Source organism: Lasiodiplodia theobromae, assembly GCF_012971845.1.
Source record: "Lasiodiplodia theobromae strain AM2As chromosome Unknown scaffold_22, whole genome shotgun sequence".
NCBI lineage: Eukaryota > Fungi > Ascomycota > Dothideomycetes > Botryosphaeriales > Botryosphaeriaceae > Lasiodiplodia > Lasiodiplodia theobromae.
In genome coordinates, this window is record NW_023336428.1 from 717,487 (window position 1) to 736,944 (window position 19,458).

A 19,458-nucleotide genomic window follows, 5' to 3' on the forward strand; every position below is an offset into this window, starting at 1 on the left:
GCGGTTGCACAGCGCCAGGCCTCAAATTGCGATGGGTCGGCATTCGTCAACATACCTCTCAGCCTTGCGCCGCCTGCCCTGTGCGGGGCCAAGCGTACGTGGTCTTATCCTTATCGTCCGATGGGCTACCGGCCACCGCTGCATAAGAAGCTCAATCTCGACGTCTAACATTCCCAGCAACCAGCCACTCGCTGGGGAGCATGCTCGGACCCCTGTTGCTGATTCGCAGACCCGAGTCCGGAAGCTCCTTCTCGGCCCCGGAGGCGGTGCTTCTGGACGATAAGCTCAACCGTAACCGTTTTTGTTTTCGCGCCTTCTGCTTACTTTTGCTGCGCTAAATGTGTCGCCCATTTGCTCGTTCGTTTTCATCGGTTTTCCCGACGGCCCGCTTTCGCTGTTTCCTGCAGAGCACCATGTTGTTCGGCATCTCCGACCACATCTCGGACTTAAGAAGAGCGAGCCAGCTGTTGCACGGTGTAGCCAGACGATGATATTATCATTGTGGCTGGCGTTTTGACAATCATCTTGATGTTCTGCTAAACTTTAGCAGCTTCATGACGTGCTATGACTTCATTGAGCCAAGTCGCTGTTTCAGCTTGGCATCGCGGCCTGGCACTGCTTCTGACTTTCACCGTTTGAACTTTCGGCTCGCAATCGCCTAATCTTCCTCCTTTTCCCGTCAAATCCAGGGGTTGACCGCAGACCCTTGGGTTTCGATGTCCTTATAGGCTTGAGTTTCCCCTCAACCAGGTACTGAAGAGCTTCAACCGTGCTTCAAACGCTCCTGAAGAAACTGTACCCTTCGTGGCCCATGGACATGCGACAGACAGCCTAATGCAGCCAATTTTCAAGCGGCCGCAGTCCCGCATGCGTTCCACATCACAACTGAACCTGCTAATGCTAGAGATAGTTATAATGTACCGTGCGGAGCCGCACGTTGTCGGTTTCTGTTTTTTTCCCTCATGAGAGACGTTGATCGGAGAGGGCACACGAACCTACTCCGTGCTTCAAGAGAAGTACCTGTCCGTGTGGGGGTTTCACTTTTCCGCTACGAATCAGTTTTCGTGCACGAACCTTCGCTATTAGTTGTCAAAGATGTCTATACTCAAACGTAGGGTTAGGCTCCGCCTGCCAGCAAGCCACGAGCCCGCGCCACATTGAAGACACGGTATCCATATCAAGCGTGGAGCTTCACCTTACTCATTTGCACCACGTTGCCACCCGCTGGTGAATAAGCGCTCAAACACTGCGACCCTGGTAGCTGCGCGTAAATCCGCGCTGACACCGCTAATTGCCGTAGGTGCTGAAGGTCTCACTTGTACACGGTAGCCCCCATGGGTGAATCCATGGGTACGTTTCCTGCTATTAGAGCTCGTGGGCTATCCTGGCGGTCTCATTTAAAATTACCTTTTTCGGGTAGCTTCCGGTCGATTCCAGCTGCAGCTTGATGCCAACCATGCGGATGGCGGACCGAGACATGGACCGAGAGAGGGGAGAGAGGAAGCGCGGGCGATAATAAACGTGATCTACCTCAGTGAGGGGAGTCGATCACAAGTGCAGCATTTCTCTTAAGTAGGCCATTATTATCTCGCAGATGAGGCGCGCAGGCGACCCTTGCTGGACGCATGAACAATGCAAACCCTACCGCCTCAAGCCAGTGCCACAAGGACCAACCTACTCATCACTAGCGTTTTTCTCAACTCTAGTATAGACGGATTAGTAGCCTGATTGGGCTAAGTTTTTGTTCTTTCGACGTGCGAAGATGAGACGTAGCGGCGGCTCGTGCGAAGGCCGTGCGGAGGGCCGGACAGGGCAAGTAGGAAACCAGAAAAAGTAGATGGGCAGACATTTGTGATTGGCCTGTGAATGTACTCTGTTGCCTGGAAAGGTTAAGCTAGTGTGGTTTTCTAGTCATAGCTAAGTTGTGTCTCAGGCAGCACTAGACGTTTACTGAGTCATTCATCTTTGAAGGACGGAGGGGGCGTCGACATTGGGCGACACTGACTGCGTGGAAACCCCAGAGCAGGTGCAGGCAGGAGATCAACATGTAGGAGGTCAATGGTGCCGCGTGAGTAAACTTTTAAAAATTTTCAAATAGTCAAATATGAATGGCTGCAGACATGCTGGCCTATTTCTGTGCCTCAACAATGGCCTTCGCAACAGCCGACTCCAGCGTCTCACTCGGCGGCGCCTTGATGAGGTCGTTGTCGCGACTCTCGTAGAGCGTGCCTCCCTGCGTCCAGATCCTCCGCAACGTGAACAGAGCAGCGTACGAGACGCCCTGCTCCCAAGCCTCCTGCTCCGCCTTCTCGAGCTCGGGAAGCGGCGTGTAGGACACGTCCCACTTGGCGTCGGTCTGCCGCTCGTACTCGGCCAAGATCTCCTTCGGCGTGGTCGTGAAGGAGTTGACGATGAGAGCACGATTGGCCGTGTTCTCCGGGTGCTGGAGCGCGGCCACCACGAGCTTGCCGACGCTGTCTCGAATCAGCACCACATATTCCGGGTTAAAAAAAAGATGAAAAATACTCACTCATCCATGGTCGTCAAGCTGATCTTGCCCTCCCCATCGCCCAGCAACGTGGCCTTCTTAGCCTGGACATCGAAGCTGCCAGCGGTGGCGGCCACGCTCTTCTGGATGTACAGATCCGCGTACGGCCCGGTCACAACGTACGTGTACTCGAGCCGCTTGACGGCATCGGACTCGAGGTACGCACGCACCTTCAGCTTCTGCTGGTGCGGCTTCTCGGTGGCCGACTGCGGCCCGTACTTGATGTCGGTGCCGTACTCGCTGGGGAAGAAGCGCTTGATGCTGGGCGACTGCTCCGCCAGCTTGATCAGGTTGATCTGCTCGGCGATGACGTTGCGCCCCACGGCGCTGACGACGGTGTCGAAGCCTGGAGGGACGATTAGCCTCTCGTTGTTTTTGGAAAAAGGATGTATATGCTGGGGCAATTGGTTCGTTGGGAGGGGACACCACGAATGGAAAGCAAACTGCGGGGTAGCACAGACCTTTGTAGACCTCGAGAATCTTGCTTTCGTCATTGAAGTCGCCGACGAAGACTTCGACGCCCTTTTCTTTGAGCGCCTGGATCTGCGCAGCCTTGTGCTCCACGGTGGCTGCGGATGTGTAGATGCCGATGCGCTTGAAGGGCGGCTGCGCATTCACCAGCGCGTTGGTGATATAGCGCCCAATGACGCCAGTCGCACCAATGACGAGCACGTTCTCAGTCGGAGGGGCCATGTTTGTTGTGAAGATTGACTTTGAGAGTAAGGTTGCCGGAAGCTTTATAAGGACCAAACGCCATGCTTATTGATCTTGCGACATACTACACGTGATGGCGATCCGGATTGTCGAATGTAGAAAGCGCGCCCTTCACAAGCCGAAGGGCGCCGGAAGTGGGGAAAATCGATCGTGGCCCCTCAGCCTCTTGCTGACCGAGGGGTGGGTCCCTCCACGATTGGAGCATGGACGCTTTAGGGGTAGTCATGCCAAAACACATTCACGTCGAGGGAGCAATTGTCATCCGAATGGATCATGTATTGATAAAGCTGGCTTGCGCCGCCATGTCCTTCATATCCATAAGCTTTGTAGAAACAAGCAGCATAACCGTCAAACTCCGGCCCAGCCCATAATCAGAAAGCAGAGAACCGTTCCCATGATGATATCCCAGCCATCGCTCCCATCGACACCCATCCGCTGATGTAATTGACACGTGCGCCGGAACCAGAATGAGCTGCCACGATGCGCGAAAGCCGGTTGGAGGTTGAGACGAGGCGTTTAACCACCGAAACCGTACAGGGTGCGGCCCTGGCGCTTGAGGGCGTAGACGACGTCCAGCGAGGTGACGGTCTTGCGCTTGGCGTGCTCGGTGTAGGTGACGGCGTCACGGATGACACCCTCGAGGAAGGACTTCAGGACACCACGGGTCTCCTCGTAGATCACTGTTGTGGAGTCAGTGGCGTGTTCCGGGACGCGTTGGTGTTATGATGAGTAGGACTTACTGGCCGAGATACGCTTGACACCACCACGACGAGCGAGACGGCGGATAGCGGGCTTGGTAATACCCTGGATGTTGTCGCGCAAGATCTTGCGGTGACGCTTGGCGCCGCCCTTACCAAGACCCTTGCCACCCTTGCCACCTATAGATGAGAGTCAGCAACGTGTCAAAGACGTGAAACTATTATGCATGTGCAGAGGCAGTGTGGTTGAGGGCGGTGGGTGAGGGTGAGGTGGGCCGATGATGCAACACCACGGGCGGCGTCGCGACGCGTATCGCGACCGGCAGCGCCACCCTGCGACGCGACCACCCAAGCCGACACCGATGCTCGCAGCAACATGCATGCAGAAGGTTCGAGGGCACTTACGGCCAGTCATGTTGGCTTCGAGTGTTGTTGGAAGAGTAGAGTGTTGATGATAGTCGTGGACAAAGGCGTGGTGTTGATGTCACGCTGTTGGGCTGCGGATGGTCGGAAACGGTGAAAAGAGAGGAGAGGGGAGGGCGAGGGACAGCCGGGCGGTAGCTTTAAATAGGAGGGCCGGGTGATTAGGTTGCGACTGCTGGAGCGAGGCGCGCTAGACCGGTTCGGGGGCGGTGGCCAAGCGCAGCAGCGACAGGAACATCAAAAAGCGCAGGCCAGAAAGGCGTGGGAAAAGCAGGCAGCTTTCCAGCACTTGATAGCAGCCATTTCTGTGCTTTCCGCACTGCGCGGGTGACCGCCCGGCGAGCGCGCCGCCCGCCGAGGTTTCTCCGCCCGGCCCTCCGAGGAACGCGAAAACGCGTCGCCCCAAAACAACACCACGCCCCTCCGATCCGCCGCACCGCCCGCAACCCGGCGGATCATCGCTGCTGCACGGGCCCAAGCTCCATTGACTGTCATGAGCTACTTTATGCTTGCCAGCATGTTCCTGATCCTCGAACAACTTCAGGACCTTGCTGTGCGATAGCTGACTATGTTGGCGACTCGAGTCACGGTTCCAGATTCTAATGAGAGCTTTTGAAGCAGCAAAAGCAGATTCTGCCCACAGCAAGTTGCGGATCACTAAGGTTGTCCGTGCAGAAGATCCAGAGGGAATTAAGCTCTCTGACTGGCATACCACCTACTAATATAGCTAACCACGTCGTCCGACATTTCGATCCACCGTGTCGGATCCCAAAAATGACGTTTGCTCACTTCCCGCCATACCGCTCTTGACTTTGTAGCGATCTCCGTACTGTATGTGCCTCTCCAGTGAACTAGCGACCCAGCGAAGCAGCGCGACCGCCGTATTTAAGTCAACCGGAAGTAATCCCAGCTGGAGGTGCGTGATAGTACTTCTCCCGCTATCTCTGTTAGAGCTTGTTCCAAAGCATATCATCAAGATAGCGCTCCATCAACGCTGCTGGCCGAAGGCCTCAATTCGCAGGGTAGGGTTGCCTGCAGCTCGCCATCCGTAGGTGCGAACGCGTAGGCTTCCGCTATTTCATCTCTCGTCCCAAGACACCCCATGAACGCGACATTTATTCTGCTTGCGCCTCTCTACTTCCCACAGAAACTACCCCCAACCTCTACGGTCTTCTAAACGACCGGTCACCACGCAGCAGATAAGTCCTCTATCATAGGACAGCATCCTACCATTTCCCCCGCCGTTAACACTCTCCTGCCTCTTGCTCGGCACCCACAAGTTCCTGACGATGACAGTTGCTCTCATTAATATTAATCATGTCTCTTGTGTTTTCGCAGGACGATGTTTACGAGGAACTTCACGCAATACTCGAACGAGTCAACCAAAAGAGAGATGGTGTAAATTACATGGGATTCGCACCATCTAAAGGCCGCAGATGCGAGAACCCAATTAGTACTAGAGACTACGCTGCTTTCAAAGCAACACTCTACGAACTCTAATGATCCTGTCATCTGCTCTTAACCACTAGGCCCTCCTGCCCATACGTCAACCTCAACATTGCAATTTCTTTAGCGACATATTCTCTCCAGGCGACGACTGCTTTCTGAAGATGCCCTTTAAAGAGAATCAGACTGGCGGATAGGGTCAGATTCTGGGCTCACGCCGGGCTTATCTGTGCAGATTGTGATGCCGATGCCGATAGCGGCGGTGAGTGTCAAGTGCTTGGCAGAGCTACTTAGGCTTCGTGTAAGAGATTGTTGCGTCCCGTTTTCTTTCTATTTTTCAGCTTCGTTTGTTGTCGGCGCTCGAAGTATCTTCTTTAATTTTAATTATCTTTATGAAGCAGTGTTGGCCATCGCTATCAATCTGAATCACTAGCAGACACAAATCAACCAGACCGTGTGCTGTCGGAGGAAATGTACTATCAGCATCAAAGAGCCTGGACGTTCTTACTTACTCGATCGCACAAAGCCAGAGGCAGATGCCACCGGCACCGTTTGGGTTCATCGTCGAAGGTACGTACATGCAGAGGCGCCCAATCATCTTTATGAAAGAGTGTTGGTGACTACTACCTAACTCAGGAATCGAATGATCTTCCGCAGACCGGAAAGGCCACCGCAATCTTGCTTTCTTGAGGTGGCACAAGCACTACGGCAAGGTACGGGTGTGTGGGAATCCGCTGATTTGGGGGCCAACTTGAGGTCATCAAGATTCTTGCAAACGGATTTGACTTCCCGTGGCCAACTGCCGGACAGCGTCCTGCGACCTGTGGATGCCCTTCTCTGCAGGTATGGCCGCCGGAGCCGACAATATTAACGTTTATTCGTAGGTCCAGAGCCTGATACCTCAGAGGTAACGAGATGTTTCGCGGAACTTATAGCTCATGCCACACGGAGTCAAGACGGTTCCACGACGTAATGTTCAGCTAGCCACCATTTCATGGCACTCGCTTGCAGTCGATTGTCTACGCAGCCTTGAGGAAACTCTCCAATCATTTCCTTACTTGGCAACGGCCCGGCGCTTAATTGTGATCCTTCGCCAAGCCCCATCTTCTCCAGGTTGCTTCCTCCACCCCCATCAATATTTCAGCACATACCGAATTCTGCAGCAATTGACAAACATCCGGTGGGGCCCTACCGTCAAGAATGTTTCTATATCGGGTCTATTCGTCTCGTCTGCCTGCGTCGCAGCGCTTGCGTGCTCAAGCACTTCGCTGTGCGGCGTAGAAACCCACCAACACGTTTCATGGGTGCAGGGATCTGAGAAAACTCAGCCTTCATATCGTCACTCTACTTGCGAATGTGGCTGTACACCCTGCTCTGTATATTCTAGCACACCAATTTTGAAATGACGTATACCTAATTAACTTTGGGGGTACATACGACAAGTAAGTCACACAAAGCCGCTGTTTTGGCAAACGGTCGGATTCCATTCCAAGGAGCGGGACGGTTCTTCGGCCGGCGCTAACATATCTCCAGCTTCAGTGGAAACATCTTTACAACTCATCAGATCTACATTCTACTTCTTTCTACGTTTCAAAAGACGTAGGTAGCCCCGATGCAAAGGTTGCTATTCCTGTACAGAAGATCTCGTGCGGATGTCTACCACTGTGCTGGGATCTCTGGCCCGGTCTTCAGCTTCCACTAGAACCGCGTTTGTATGGGGCGCGGCATAGACCCCTGTCATTTGCCGAAGGCAACAGGATGAAGTACAGCACAGCAGCCGTCAGAAGGTACGCTTGTCCATATCAGTGCATTACCCCTCTTATCATAGCCTAATCGGGTATGTTGAGATCATGTGTGCGGCGTAGCCGAGCGCTTAACCCGGACGCCCACTTTCACACCGCCCACAAACAGTGGCTTTGTTCGGACCGTGTGAATGCTGCGCATGCCCGAGACATGGCTGAGCCTTAGGAATTACTCGTGCTTGCCTTGTCAGCCTTGCTGTGCCGCGTCGGAGAGGGTGCAAACGCTACTTAAAACCGTCCCCCGTCGCAGCCCCCAAGAATTTGCGGCGAGGACAACAGCGACAACGGAGTTTACGCCCTTCTTCAATTTGTTTCTTGTATTACCTTTAACCCTTTTTGCCGTTTGGCTCTATTCTTATCAGGATGTCTCTCGGGCTTTCGCAGAGTCAAGTCTACTCAGCACTCAATAGCATACTCAAGCCAGAAAATCCGCAGAGGGGCAGTGTCACCTGTGTCGGCTACGCTCCATCCAAGGGTCGACGGTGCCAATGGGCGATAAACGTGGACAATCGAGCTGCATTTGCTCAAAAACTTGATGAGCTTGCAGGTACCGACCTCAAAGACATCTCCGGATACCTGTATGATCTTGCATCGTTGGGCCTGTGTTTGAGATACCACCAATCTCAAGCTTCACAGGTTGCTGCGCAATGGTCTCGACAAATAAATTCATGGTTGAGAGAGCAATCAACCATCGGGGCTACTCAGTACCGCTCAGAGCGTACCACTGCTTTTTCGCGATCGGACGCCATAAGGGCCGGCACGACTGGTGCTTCCGATGCGCAGGTCCCGGCGCGAACGGCTTTCCGACTGAATCGAAATAGCCAGAATACCGCTCGGAGAGAGGAGGTTATTGAAGTAGTGGAACGTACATCCGGACTCCACACTTCAACTCGCGACCGCTTTCGACCTCAAGTTGTTCAGCCATCGCAAGCCACACCCAGTTCCCCCAGGCCGCCGCAGACAAGCACTTTCAGCAACCTATCACCTACGCCTAGAGTTGAGCCCATCTCCAGCACCTCTCAGCCGTCTCTGAGAAGTGTCTTGGAGGACATACCACCTGTACCCAGAACGGAACCCACCAGCTCCCCTGGGTCCTCGTCGAGGGCTGACTTGGCGAACCTGCCGTCCCCACCCAGCTCGGAATTCACGTTCACTGCTGGCAGGCGACTTGCCTCTCTAGAGCAGGCATCCACCTCGGATGCTAACACTCAACCTATTCCAAATCTGCCATACGTATTCGCTACGAACTTCTCGGCAGCCACAACACTTCCAGCTCCTACACCCCAAAACCAACGTACTCCTCCTCCAACTGTCGTGGCACCAAGCCCGCCCACGATGCCAGTCCAAGCAACACCATTGCCTGCCGCAGCTGCACCCACCGTTCCTTCAACAGTGACAGCAACACCGCCCACCACCGCCACGCCAGCCACAGAAGAAAGACAATGCACCGCATCACACGCAGAGCGCAAGAGCCTCGAAGACGACTGCCCCATCTGCCAAGAACCCCTGGAATTGACACCACTAGCTGACCTAGTATGGTGCAAAGCCCAATGCGGCACCAACTTCCACCGCGAATGCTGGGCGGAGTGGGAAAGCAGCCAATTAGGCAGCACATCGACCGGCCTCCCAACCCTCCGCTGCGCCTTCTGGTATGTAACAACCCCCTCTTCCCTCCCCTCTCCCCTTCACCTTTACCAAGCTAACCCCTCCCCCCAGCCGCACATCTTGGCCCACCCCTTGCCACCACGACACATCCACACCCCCCGCCGCCCCGACGATCCAACCCGAACCCGCTGCAGACGACGACGCTGCCGCCGCCGCCGACGACGACGACGAGGAAGACACCTTCTTCCCGCCATCGTTCTTCGACCCCCGCAGCCACGTCTGGTCCCTCTGGTCGCCATCTCCGTCCGCCACCACCACCACCACCACATCGTCGTCACCAGACCACTCCTCCCCCCTCGCCGCCCTGTTCGACCCGGCCCGCCACACGCGCCCGCTACTACGCGACCGCCGCGCGCGGGCGGACGTCTTCTTCTTCGCTCTGCCTGCCGCCACTGCCGCCGATGCCGACGATGAGGAGGCACGAGGAGACGGTGACGGGGAGGGAGATGGACTGCACAACGACATCGCAGCCTCGCTCGCCGCACTGTTCAACCCGCGCGTGCATCGACGCGCGCAGGTATTTTGTGGGTGGGAGACAGCGGAGAACGAGGAGGAGGGCGGCGGCGGCGGCGGGACGGGGTTCGATGTGCTGTTTGATGCGAAGAGGCATGGGCGCGCGTTGAGGAGTGAGCGGTTGGCGCGGGCGGCGGTGTTGGATGCGGATGACGATGGTGAGGGTGGTGTGTTGGGGGCGTTGTTCGAGGAGGAGGTTTGTGAGGTGGAGGAAGAAGAGAAGCTGCAGCAGGGCGGAAAGGGGAGGGAGCTGCAGATGGTGTATGTGACGCTTGTGGATGATCCGGGGAAGGAGGAGGAGAGAGATGGGGGTGAGGATGAGGAGGAGCAGGAGGAGCCGACGGGGTTGTGTGAGCGGGTGGCTTGGTGGGTTTGTGGGAGGAGGTTTTTGTGATGGTGGTGCAGTGTTCTCCCTCGTCGCCGTTTTTTCTTGTTTCTTGTTTCTTATTTTCTAGGGCGTCTTTTTCTAACTTTCCAGGCTTCTACTTTGGTTTTCCTGTTTGAATTGGGAGGGAGGGACCACGACTTACGAGAGAGGGCCGGCTATGCACACGACACGGTATGACGACTGGATGGGTCATGATGGCGATGATTCCCCATGATTTCTTTTTTCTTTTCATTTTGCGAAATTTTGAGGTCCACCTCCCAGATATCCCGTTGGCTCTAAACTCAATCCTTGCTTGACTATAACGATCATTCGATGCCTTTAAAAATTTGGATCAATTCTTCAAGTGAGTTTTTATATCCAATGACATGACTCTTGGTGTTGCGCTAGGAACGGGAAGGCTGTGGAGCCGCCCGCTTAGATCTCCCCCGCAAATGTGGGAAGGCCGCGGCTAGAAGCGGCTTCTCCGCACCCCAGTTCCCTTGTACCGCTGGCAAGCTCCAAAACAACACTCAACTCCCTCCTTCCATTCCTCCTCCTCCGCCCTTTCCCTCCTCTCCCCATTGCAGCAAATAAAAATGGCGTTACGAATGCGCCCCGCCATCCGGCGCACCTCCCTCCTACCCTCGCGTCCCACCAGCATCCTCCCCGCCGCCCACGCAAGACCGCATCTGATCCCCCGCACCAGCGTCACCGCCGCCGCGTCCTCCCCCTCCGCCGTCCGCACAATCGCCAGCCACACCTCCACGCACCACGCCTCGCTCCTCTCCACCCTCCCCGCCGACGACGGCATCGACCCGTCCAGCCCGACCTTCCGCGACAACGCGACGGCGTTCGCGGCGGTGCAGGCGCGCGTGGCGGAGCTGCACGCGGCGGCCGCGCGCGGCGGGCCCGACAAGGCGCGCGAGAAGCACGTCGCGCGCGGCAAGATGCTGGTGCGGGACCGCGTGGCGGCGCTGATCGACCCGGGCACGAGCTTCCTCGAGCTGAGCGCGCTGGCCGGGTACGGGTGTTACGAGGGCGAGGACGTGCCGGCGGGTGGGATAGTGACGGGGATTGGGGTGGTCGAGGGGGTAAGATGCGTGATTGTGGCGAATGATAGCACGTACGTTAATAATAGTGAAGATAAGAGGGGGAAACGGAGGGCGCTTTGAGTGCTGATTGTGTTGGCTGGTTTCTAGGGTTAAGGGCGGGACGTACTATCCGATCACTGTGAAGAAGCACCTGAGAGCGCAGGCCATTGCGCAGGAGAATAGTGAGATGCCAGGGAGGGCTGCTGAGTGGAGCTGAGCTGATGCTTTTAGGGTTGCCTTGCATTTATTTGGTCGACTCTGGCGGCGCGAACCTGCCCCATCAGGCCGACGTCTTCCCCGACCGCGAACACTTCGGCCGCATTTTCTTCAACCAGGCCAGGAGTACTGAATACCTACCCCGAATGGCACTTCTAGCTTCTGGCTTACTTTTCTACAGTGTCATCAATGGGTATTCCTCAAATCAGCGTTGTGATGGGTCCATGTACCGCGGGCGGCGCCTACGTCCCCAGCATGTCTGACGAGTCCATCATCGTCGCCAAGCAAGGCCACATTTTCCTCGCCGGCCCGCCGCTAGTCAAGGCCGCGACCGGCGAAGTCGTGAGCGCCGAAGATCTCGGCGGCGGAGCGCTGCACAGCGAGATCTCGGGCGTGACGGACTACCTGGCCGTCGACGACGCCCACGCCCTCGTCCTCGCGCGCCGCAGCATCGCCAACCTCAACTACCCCAAAGCCACCTCCCCCTCTCCTTCGTCGCTCGACGCCCCCAACCGGACCGAGACGTGGGACGAGCCGCTGCACGACCCGAAGGAGCTGGCCGGCATCGTGGGCACCAACCCGCGGCTCCCCGTGCCGGCGCGCGCCATCATCGCGCGCATCGTCGACGGCTCGCGCTTCGACGAATTCAAGCCGCTGTACGGCACGACGCTGGTCACGGGCTTCGCGCGCATCCAGGGCCACCCCGTCGGCATCCTGGCCAACGACGGCATTTTGTTTTCCGAGGCGTCGCTCAAGGGCGCCCACTTCATCCAGCTGTGCAGCAAGCGCGGCATCCCCTTGGTCTTCCTGCAGAACATCTCCGGCTTCATGGTCGGCGCTGATGCTGAGAAGGGCGGCATCGCGAAGAACGGCGCCAAGCTCGTTACGGCTGTCAGCTGCGCCGATGTGCCCAAGTTTACTGTTGTTGTGGGGAGTAGCGCTGGCGCGGGCAATTATGGCATGTGGTAAGTCTTTTTCCTCCTCTCTTCCCCTTCGATAGCGGAAAGCTGATGTGTGCTTTTTTTTTCTTGCAGCGGCCGCGCCTATTCGCCACGGTTCCTTTGGACTTGGCCCAACGCCCGCACGTCCGTCATGGGCCCCGAGCAGCTGTCGTCCGTCATGGAGGCCGTCGGCAAGCAGGCCGATCCGGCGCTGAAAGCGCGCATCGAGCGCGAGAGCGAGGCCACGTTTGGTAGTGCTAGGCTCTGGGATGACGGCATCATTCCGCCCGAGCACACGCGTGCGGTGCTCGGGTTGGGGTTGGAGGTCGCGAGCCAAGGGCGTGCGGCGGAGAGGAGAGAGAGGGAGAGGAGTGAGAAGTGGGGTGTGTTCAGGATGTAAATATTGTCGACGTCCTAGGGAAAGGAAGAGGAAATTAAAAAAAAAAAAGAACGAAGAAGACTTAGAATGGAGAAGGTCGCATCGGTTCAAAGAGAGTGTGAAGCCATCTCACGATGCCTGTTTGGCCTTCTCCCGCCTACCTTCTACAAGAATTGTACATAGCTTCAGCGTATGATAAATAAATTAATGATGTCAAAAATTCTCGTGGGTCAAGTCGTAGTGTGAATGAATTGGGATGGCACATTCTTGTATTGGAAGCGTCTCTTTATGTATGGCAGGAAAGTGGTACCACATGTTTTTCGGTCTGAAGCCAGGTTGGTGACGATGAGAGTCTCTCAATGAAGTGGAGAAAGTACAACGGCCTTGAGAGTGAAGATTTGCATTCATTCGCAACTTTAGTCCAGCCCTTTCTGTTTCCTGGGCTTGGATCTAGGGTATTCGTCCCCTGTCATTCACAAGAAGTCAGTGTTTTGCATCCAAATTCTACTCGTAGAGGCCAGTAACCAAGTCACATGGGAGCTTCATCTGCTGACTCTTAAATCTCGCTTATGAGAGTCAGTAACCGACATATACAACCAATCAGGAAGTCGAAATAGCTGCTTTGGCGCCGGCTTACGCAAGTTAGCAATCGGACGTTATCGTTATGCAAAGAAGATCAGCCGCTATCTACCAAAGAGGACTTAGTCTTCTGAACCACCGCGCAGCCCGACCTGGACCCCTACAAGAATAACGATTCATAAAGCTTTCGGGTAGCAGTGCGTTGTAGGGAATCGGACCGTTGTTGATTGTGGGTGGGTGCGTTGTCGTCCCCGTGTTCTAGAATATCGGCACCTATGCTCCGCTCTCGGAGCCCGAACACGATGCTAAAGTCGCCGAAGTTAAGCGATGTACAAGCTAGGTCTTCAATCTAGTCATGAGTGAGACATACGTATGCCATTAGCGCTCAACTTTTTGGAATTGTCAAGGTGCAACCGAATGCTACCACACCTACTCTTGGCGCTCTACGCTCTCAGAGTCTTGCTCCCTAAACTTTCCTCCAATAAAGATTCTCTAATAAAGATGTGCTTAAAAACTACCAATACGCCAATGTAGTAAGCTATAAAGTTTAACTCAGCATGAAGAGTACACAAGTCACTGTGAATTCCTCAGACTTTATTACAAATAATGCTCTTCACTCGGCTACCAACGGGTTCACCTTATGCCAACATCCATCGTGATAGTACTCAGTCTAACCAGATCAGTGACCCTGGTGCCGTTGAAGTCAGGACCTCGGTTCTCGCTCGCGGAAATATCTCCGCCAGTTGTGCTTCCCAGCACAGACTTCAGAATTACGAGCTGAATGCTAGTGCATAAAAGCTGGACATCGGCGGCCGTGCATGTACGGGTCACGATTGACATCCCCGGGTCCAATACGCAGGTACTCGGCTGAGCATCTGACTTCCCGGCTGCGGGTACGGCACGACTCGCTGATCGGGTGAAGCACTCACGTACAGCCTTCGATGTGGAGCGATTTATTGGTTGCTCAGCAGATCGGGGCCGCGCATCCTCATCTTCCCTAGCCCATCCCCCGCGGGAAAGGATGCGGTCACCATACCGCAAGCGGCAAAGCACGCATGGAGCATATGCGCCTGCACGTCCAAAGCGCTAGCTACTGCAGCCCTGCGAAGGCAAGGCGAGGAAAAAATGGCAGCGCCAGGACCAAGGCTGAGAAAATGGACAGAGAAAACAGGGAAAACAGGGGACGTGCTTCAGCCGCTCGCGTGGCCGCAACGACCACCATCCCAATGACGATATGCGGGTGGGAGAAGGTTCCGTACTGCCTCCCCTCCCACGAATTTTCTGACAGTCGGGTATGCACAGTCGCGGATCACACTCTGTTCTCTTTCCAATAAATACACAGCCTCGATGCCCCCCTGCGTCGCCGCCGTCAGCCGACGCAAACGCACCAACCACGGCGACCTCCCTGTTGGACCAAAGATAGTACAGAAGATCCGATATATCGCTTTCTGCAAGTTTCCTCGATCCCTGCCGGGTGAATCACACCTTATTGATCGCCCTCGAACCTCCAGCCGGGAACGCGTCGAACCCGCGGGAGTGGCGCGGAAAGGGGCACGCATCCGCGGGCAGGGTGAATCTCCCGTTCAAGGCAAAAGTGGTAGCATTTCGAAACCCAATCCCCAGCCCTCTCGCACGGATGAGACACGGCAAGGGTGAGCAACAACCACATCCGCCCGCCCCGCGATACGCGGCCGAGCCGTTAAGCTGGTACAAGGGCCCGTTGAGGTGGCTTGGTTTCGTTGCTTTTTCCTGCTCCCCTGCCCCCTTCATATTAGACGAAGCACTCCGGGCCGCCCCTCGGTTATCCGCACTGCTGCTCGCCCTACGTCGCTTCAATGATGATCCGTGATATTTGACGACGCTAGTGGCCAGTGCTTCGCATTTCTTTTTCCTGAATCAAGTGGACACTACTCATGCAACACACCCTCAGCGATTCAACTAGGGGATGGGGTGTGAAGAAAGAGTCGCCTCTTCGCCGCAAACTCTATCTATGCATGAAGGTGAAACCCGGCGGTACAGGCGGTGTCGAGACTTGCCTAAAGGGGAAAGACCATGCTTGGAAAGAAGCATTCCCGGCGGAATGGTACGGCTGGTGAAACGTCGGCACAAGATGGAAAAAGCCACCCGCCGCGTGCATGCATCCTCCCCCCTGCCAACTCGACATCTCTCTCTTTGCGCAATGTGACGAATGCCGAAATAGCCAACGGTTCGAAAAAAAGAAAATGCAGAAATTTGCAACGCGTCCGACCGCGCCCTCACTATTGAAAAGCGACCTCTCACACCACACCACATGATCAAACCCCAACGGCAAGCTACATCCTCTAGGCTACCGTCCCATCACACACTACTTCCGTCTTTCCGCACATCACATCACCTCTTGTCTTGCATCGGCCGAGCTGTCCCGCTCCTTCCTAATAGGTTAACTTTTTTTCTTCTCCCTTCTGCTCTTGCGCGCGGCGGCCGGCCGGCGCCGGAAATGAACAACGCCCATCATCTCCGACCACGACTAATCACATCTTCTTCCCATCTCTTCCTGATTCATAACTTTTTTAACTTCTCGTTCTTTCTTTCTGTACCCCCACCCACGCACAAACACACAACACATACCGTGCACTTCGGCCTCTCTTATCCCGATACGTAGATACTCCGATAAATACTTCACTTTACACAAGTACATTTGTACACAATCATTAGGCGCCCCAAAAAAAAAATCCCGGCCCCCAAAAAGATAAAATCCCACACACACGCCACCACGGGCAGGGCCGCCACAGAAGACGCGAGACGAGGCGAGACGAGGCGAGACGAAGCGGTGCACATACCACCAACAAACCACACCCGCCCGCACGCGTGCGAGCAAGCCAAGCGATCGACGCTACCCGTCGGGACCCGCGCGCGCCTCGGCTTGTTGCGCTTTCCACCCATGGGACAGCTGTGGTAGTGGTACGTGTGCTGCCACCCGGCCGGCGCCAGCTCCCCCCATCCCCCAATTATACATGGGGTTTGGCACGTGGGAAATGCATGGTCATGATGATGGCGGTGGCGGATGTGGCGCCGTTTAGGCTAGTGGTAGGGAAACAAAAGGCGAAAGGGAAGTTAAAACGGTGAGAGTGGTAGAATGGGAGGGGAAATGCCGAATGCCGCCACACCCAAATAATTTGTGCTTTGCTGTGCGATTAGCCCGGGGGCGCGCCGCTGCCGTCGCCGTCGCCGCCGCCAAAGGATGGATGGCTTTTTGCCTTATTTCTCCATCGTTGTTGTTGTTTCTCCATTTCTCCGAGACCATGTAGGATCGTGTTTTTGTGGGGTCCGACGTTATGTAGCATTTATTGCGGAGGAACGCGAACAAGAGGTGGACAGATGACGCGTGAGAGGTGCGGCGGAAACGAAAGACGCGTAGGCATTCTCGCCACGCGAAAAGACGGGAGAAACCTTAGAGAAAAACCTGTTTAGTGATACTGACGGGAAGAGAGTACGACAGCAAAGCAAGGTGGCGACAATATAGAGTGTATGCATGTGTAGAGAAAACAGAATGGGGAATCGTGCGTTCCCCAATCCCGCCGCGGCAGACCCGGCGGCAGATCCGGCGTCCCGAGGAAAAAAATAAAATAAAAACATGAGATGGGGAATAAAAGACGAGGGACCACGCGGCAGGGTTCACGAACGGGAACGCCGGGATACTCGTCCGAGGAGAAGAGAGAGTCGAGATCCCCCCCAAAACCCGCGAGCGGTTCCGTTTGGCTGGGTTGCGGGTGCGGCGGAGGCGGCGGCGGCGGCGGCGGGGGTAAGTAGTCCGTAGTTACTTGTGCCAACCCCCATTCGTGAACGGGATCCCTTCGCTTTTTCCCCGCGGATAACCGTTTGGCATGCATTATGTGATCGACCGCGGATGACGCGCCGATGCAAGACACGGAATCGACTATCGTGACTACATGCCACACCCTTCCCTCTTCCGGTATTAAATTTTTCCCTTCTTTGCTTCGCCCCCCCCCCACAAGGTTCCTCCCTTTAGTTTGTTGAAAAAAAGACCGGCAGCCAATGACCGCAAGCTTGTCAGCAACGTGCCGTTCCAGCCCAGCTCCAAGCTAAGCGTGCAATAGGCAGCTGATGGAGAGTTGCTCGGCGTCATCGGGCTCGTGTTCGGTTCCTGAAGTGGCTTGGCGGCCTGCCTGAGCAAAAGTATATTGTCGAATTAGAGGGCTGGTATAGACCAAAGAATTGAGTAGGCGCAAAAAGAGAGGATTTGCTGTTCCACATGCTAGCCCCCAATGATTTCGGCTTGGCATGGTGAGACATGTGAGCCACCTCCAACGTCTTGCCTAGCCAGCCCCGAAGTTACGGGTTTCGGGTCCAGCCTCCGAAGGTGGGCAGAGCTGAAATAGACGACAGTCTCGGATCGACCAGTTGGTGGGACGAGCTCGTCTCTCGTGATGCTCGCCGGAAACTCGGGCGGCAAGTGGGCGCGACCCGGATCCCGACTGCTAATGCGAGGGGAAATAGGTGCAGATCATATGGAGTTTGGGAAGAGTAATCATACAATACTAGTAGCTATTATCGCAAAACCCAAGTACCTAAGGCATTACAAACTGTAGAATGCGAGAAATTAAGTCTTCGTGGACATTAATTTTCAGCCGTGAGCTGTCTGTTTCGTTCTATGTCGTACGTCTATCCGAATGTGATGGCGATGATTCCGCGGCTCGCTCATGCGAAGAAGACTCCAATCCGCCAATGATCCAACTAATCCCGCGGTCCAGCCCAGGGCCCAACAATACTGTCAAGAAGGTAATAATAACACCGCCACATCAAAACATTTCCGTACTCTTCAGACAAGCCTGCAATTAACTATAATATCACACAACGGTGCTCGCGGCGGTTTCGTCGTGATCCTTTCACACTGCTGCCGCTGCCGGTGCCGGGCGTGCCGCTGGTGCTGTGTCGACTGGACGGGTGGTGTCGCCGCGTGCTGGCGCTTGGTCGGCTGTAGTCCGTGTGCGAACGGGTACGCTCCATGTCCCTCCGGATAATCTGCCTGCAGAGATCCACAAAGACTTCATCGACGTTGGCGCGGCGGCGTGCACTGGTCTCGTAGTAAGGGCAATTGCCCCACGCCTGGCTCACGGCGAATGCGCGGGCCCGCGTCACGGCGCGGTCTTCTTCCAGATCCGATTTGTTGCCTACGAGCACAATCGGCACGCGTTCGTCGTCTTTTATTCGGATGATTTGGTCGCGTAGCTCGGCGAGTTCGTGGAGGGACGTCATTGAGGTGATGCTGAACACGAGGAGGAAGCCCTGGCCCGTCTTCATGTACAATTCTCTTGTGGCTAGTTAGCGGGGTGCGGGCGCAGCTGAAACGACGTGGGGCTAGTACCTCATGGCAGCTGCAGACCCGTTAGCAAAACATGCGCGCATACACGCAGGGAAAAAGGCGGTGGCTTACTAAATTGCTCTGTCCCTGCAGTATCCAGGATCTCGAGTACTACCGACCGTCCCTGGGAGAACCGTCAGGCTTCAATCGTCCTCAACAAAACAAGCCTGCGCAAAACTCACATCGACGTCGATTGCCTTGCGGTACGAGTCCTCGATGGTCGGGTCGTAGGATTCGATCCAGACATTTTGGACGAACTGGGCTGCGGCGAGGTCAATTGGGCTGGTTTGCGCGTGAGGGCAGTTTGGACTCTACCTGTTAGACAGCTTTTGCCCACTCCACCTGTTTACAGACGGCGTCAGCACTAGCGCAGATCGCGATCGGCGCGTGGGCGCAAGGGTCTCAGCATACCGGACCCAAGGACGACGATGTGGTACTCTCGTTGGGACATGCCTCTGCGACGATATCTGGCGGGGAAAGCTAGAGGAGACGGCGATTACGGGGCAGAGGTGGGTGCGCGCTCGCACGAGCTGGGGCGTGGGAGTCGGAGCCCTCGCGCCAGCAGCCGGCGCAGGAGGAGCACGCCACACAACGAGTGAGTGTCGGAGCTGCCTGCGAGCTTGCGGTGGCTCGGCCAGGGCGCAGGCGGAGGTGGTGTGCTGGATTGCTCGTTCTAGCTCTCGAGATGTGCGGCTCGGACGAGAAGCCGTGCGC

At 55.7% G+C, this 19,458-nt stretch overlaps 4 protein-coding genes across 4 annotated transcripts; 1 reads left to right on the forward strand and 3 right to left on the reverse strand.

The window, feature by feature from the left end:
• Nucleotides 1-2,128: 2,128 nt before the first annotated feature.
• Nucleotides 2,129-3,241, reverse strand: LTHEOB_7494 (Isoflavone reductase family protein; the record flags this gene model as incomplete). Its single annotated transcript, XM_035516866.1, has 3 exons — nt 2,129-2,474; nt 2,531-2,894; nt 3,010-3,241. The coding sequence occupies 3 exons, from the start codon at nt 3,239-3,241 to the stop codon at nt 2,129-2,131; spliced, it is 942 nt and encodes a 313-aa protein (XP_035371465.1).
• A 537-nt stretch (nt 3,242-3,778) lies between these two features.
• On the reverse strand, nt 3,779-4,375 carry LTHEOB_7495 (Histone h4; the record flags this gene model as incomplete). The annotated part of the gene is made up of 3 exons (XM_035516867.1): nt 3,779-3,942; nt 4,003-4,140; nt 4,366-4,375. 3 exons carry the CDS (start codon nt 4,373-4,375, stop codon nt 3,779-3,781), a joined length of 312 nt encoding a protein of 103 aa, XP_035371466.1.
• A 4,591-nt stretch (nt 4,376-8,966) lies between these two features.
• On the forward strand, nt 8,967-12,824 carry LTHEOB_7496 (Carboxyl transferase; the record flags this gene model as incomplete). Its single annotated transcript, XM_035516868.1, has 7 exons — nt 8,967-9,280; nt 9,348-10,175; nt 10,883-11,299; nt 11,376-11,449; nt 11,499-11,609; nt 11,665-12,448; nt 12,518-12,824. 7 exons carry the CDS (start codon nt 8,967-8,969, stop codon nt 12,822-12,824), a joined length of 2,835 nt encoding a protein of 944 aa, XP_035371467.1.
• Nucleotides 12,825-18,221: 5,397 nt separating this feature from the next.
• LTHEOB_7497 (Ras GTPAse) lies at nt 18,222-19,195 on the reverse strand (the record flags this gene model as incomplete). The annotated part of the gene is made up of 5 exons (XM_035516869.1): nt 18,222-18,693; nt 18,748-18,757; nt 18,817-18,868; nt 18,927-19,006; nt 19,156-19,195. 5 exons carry the CDS (start codon nt 19,193-19,195, stop codon nt 18,222-18,224), a joined length of 654 nt encoding a protein of 217 aa, XP_035371468.1.
• Nucleotides 19,196-19,458: the final 263 nt, after the last annotated feature.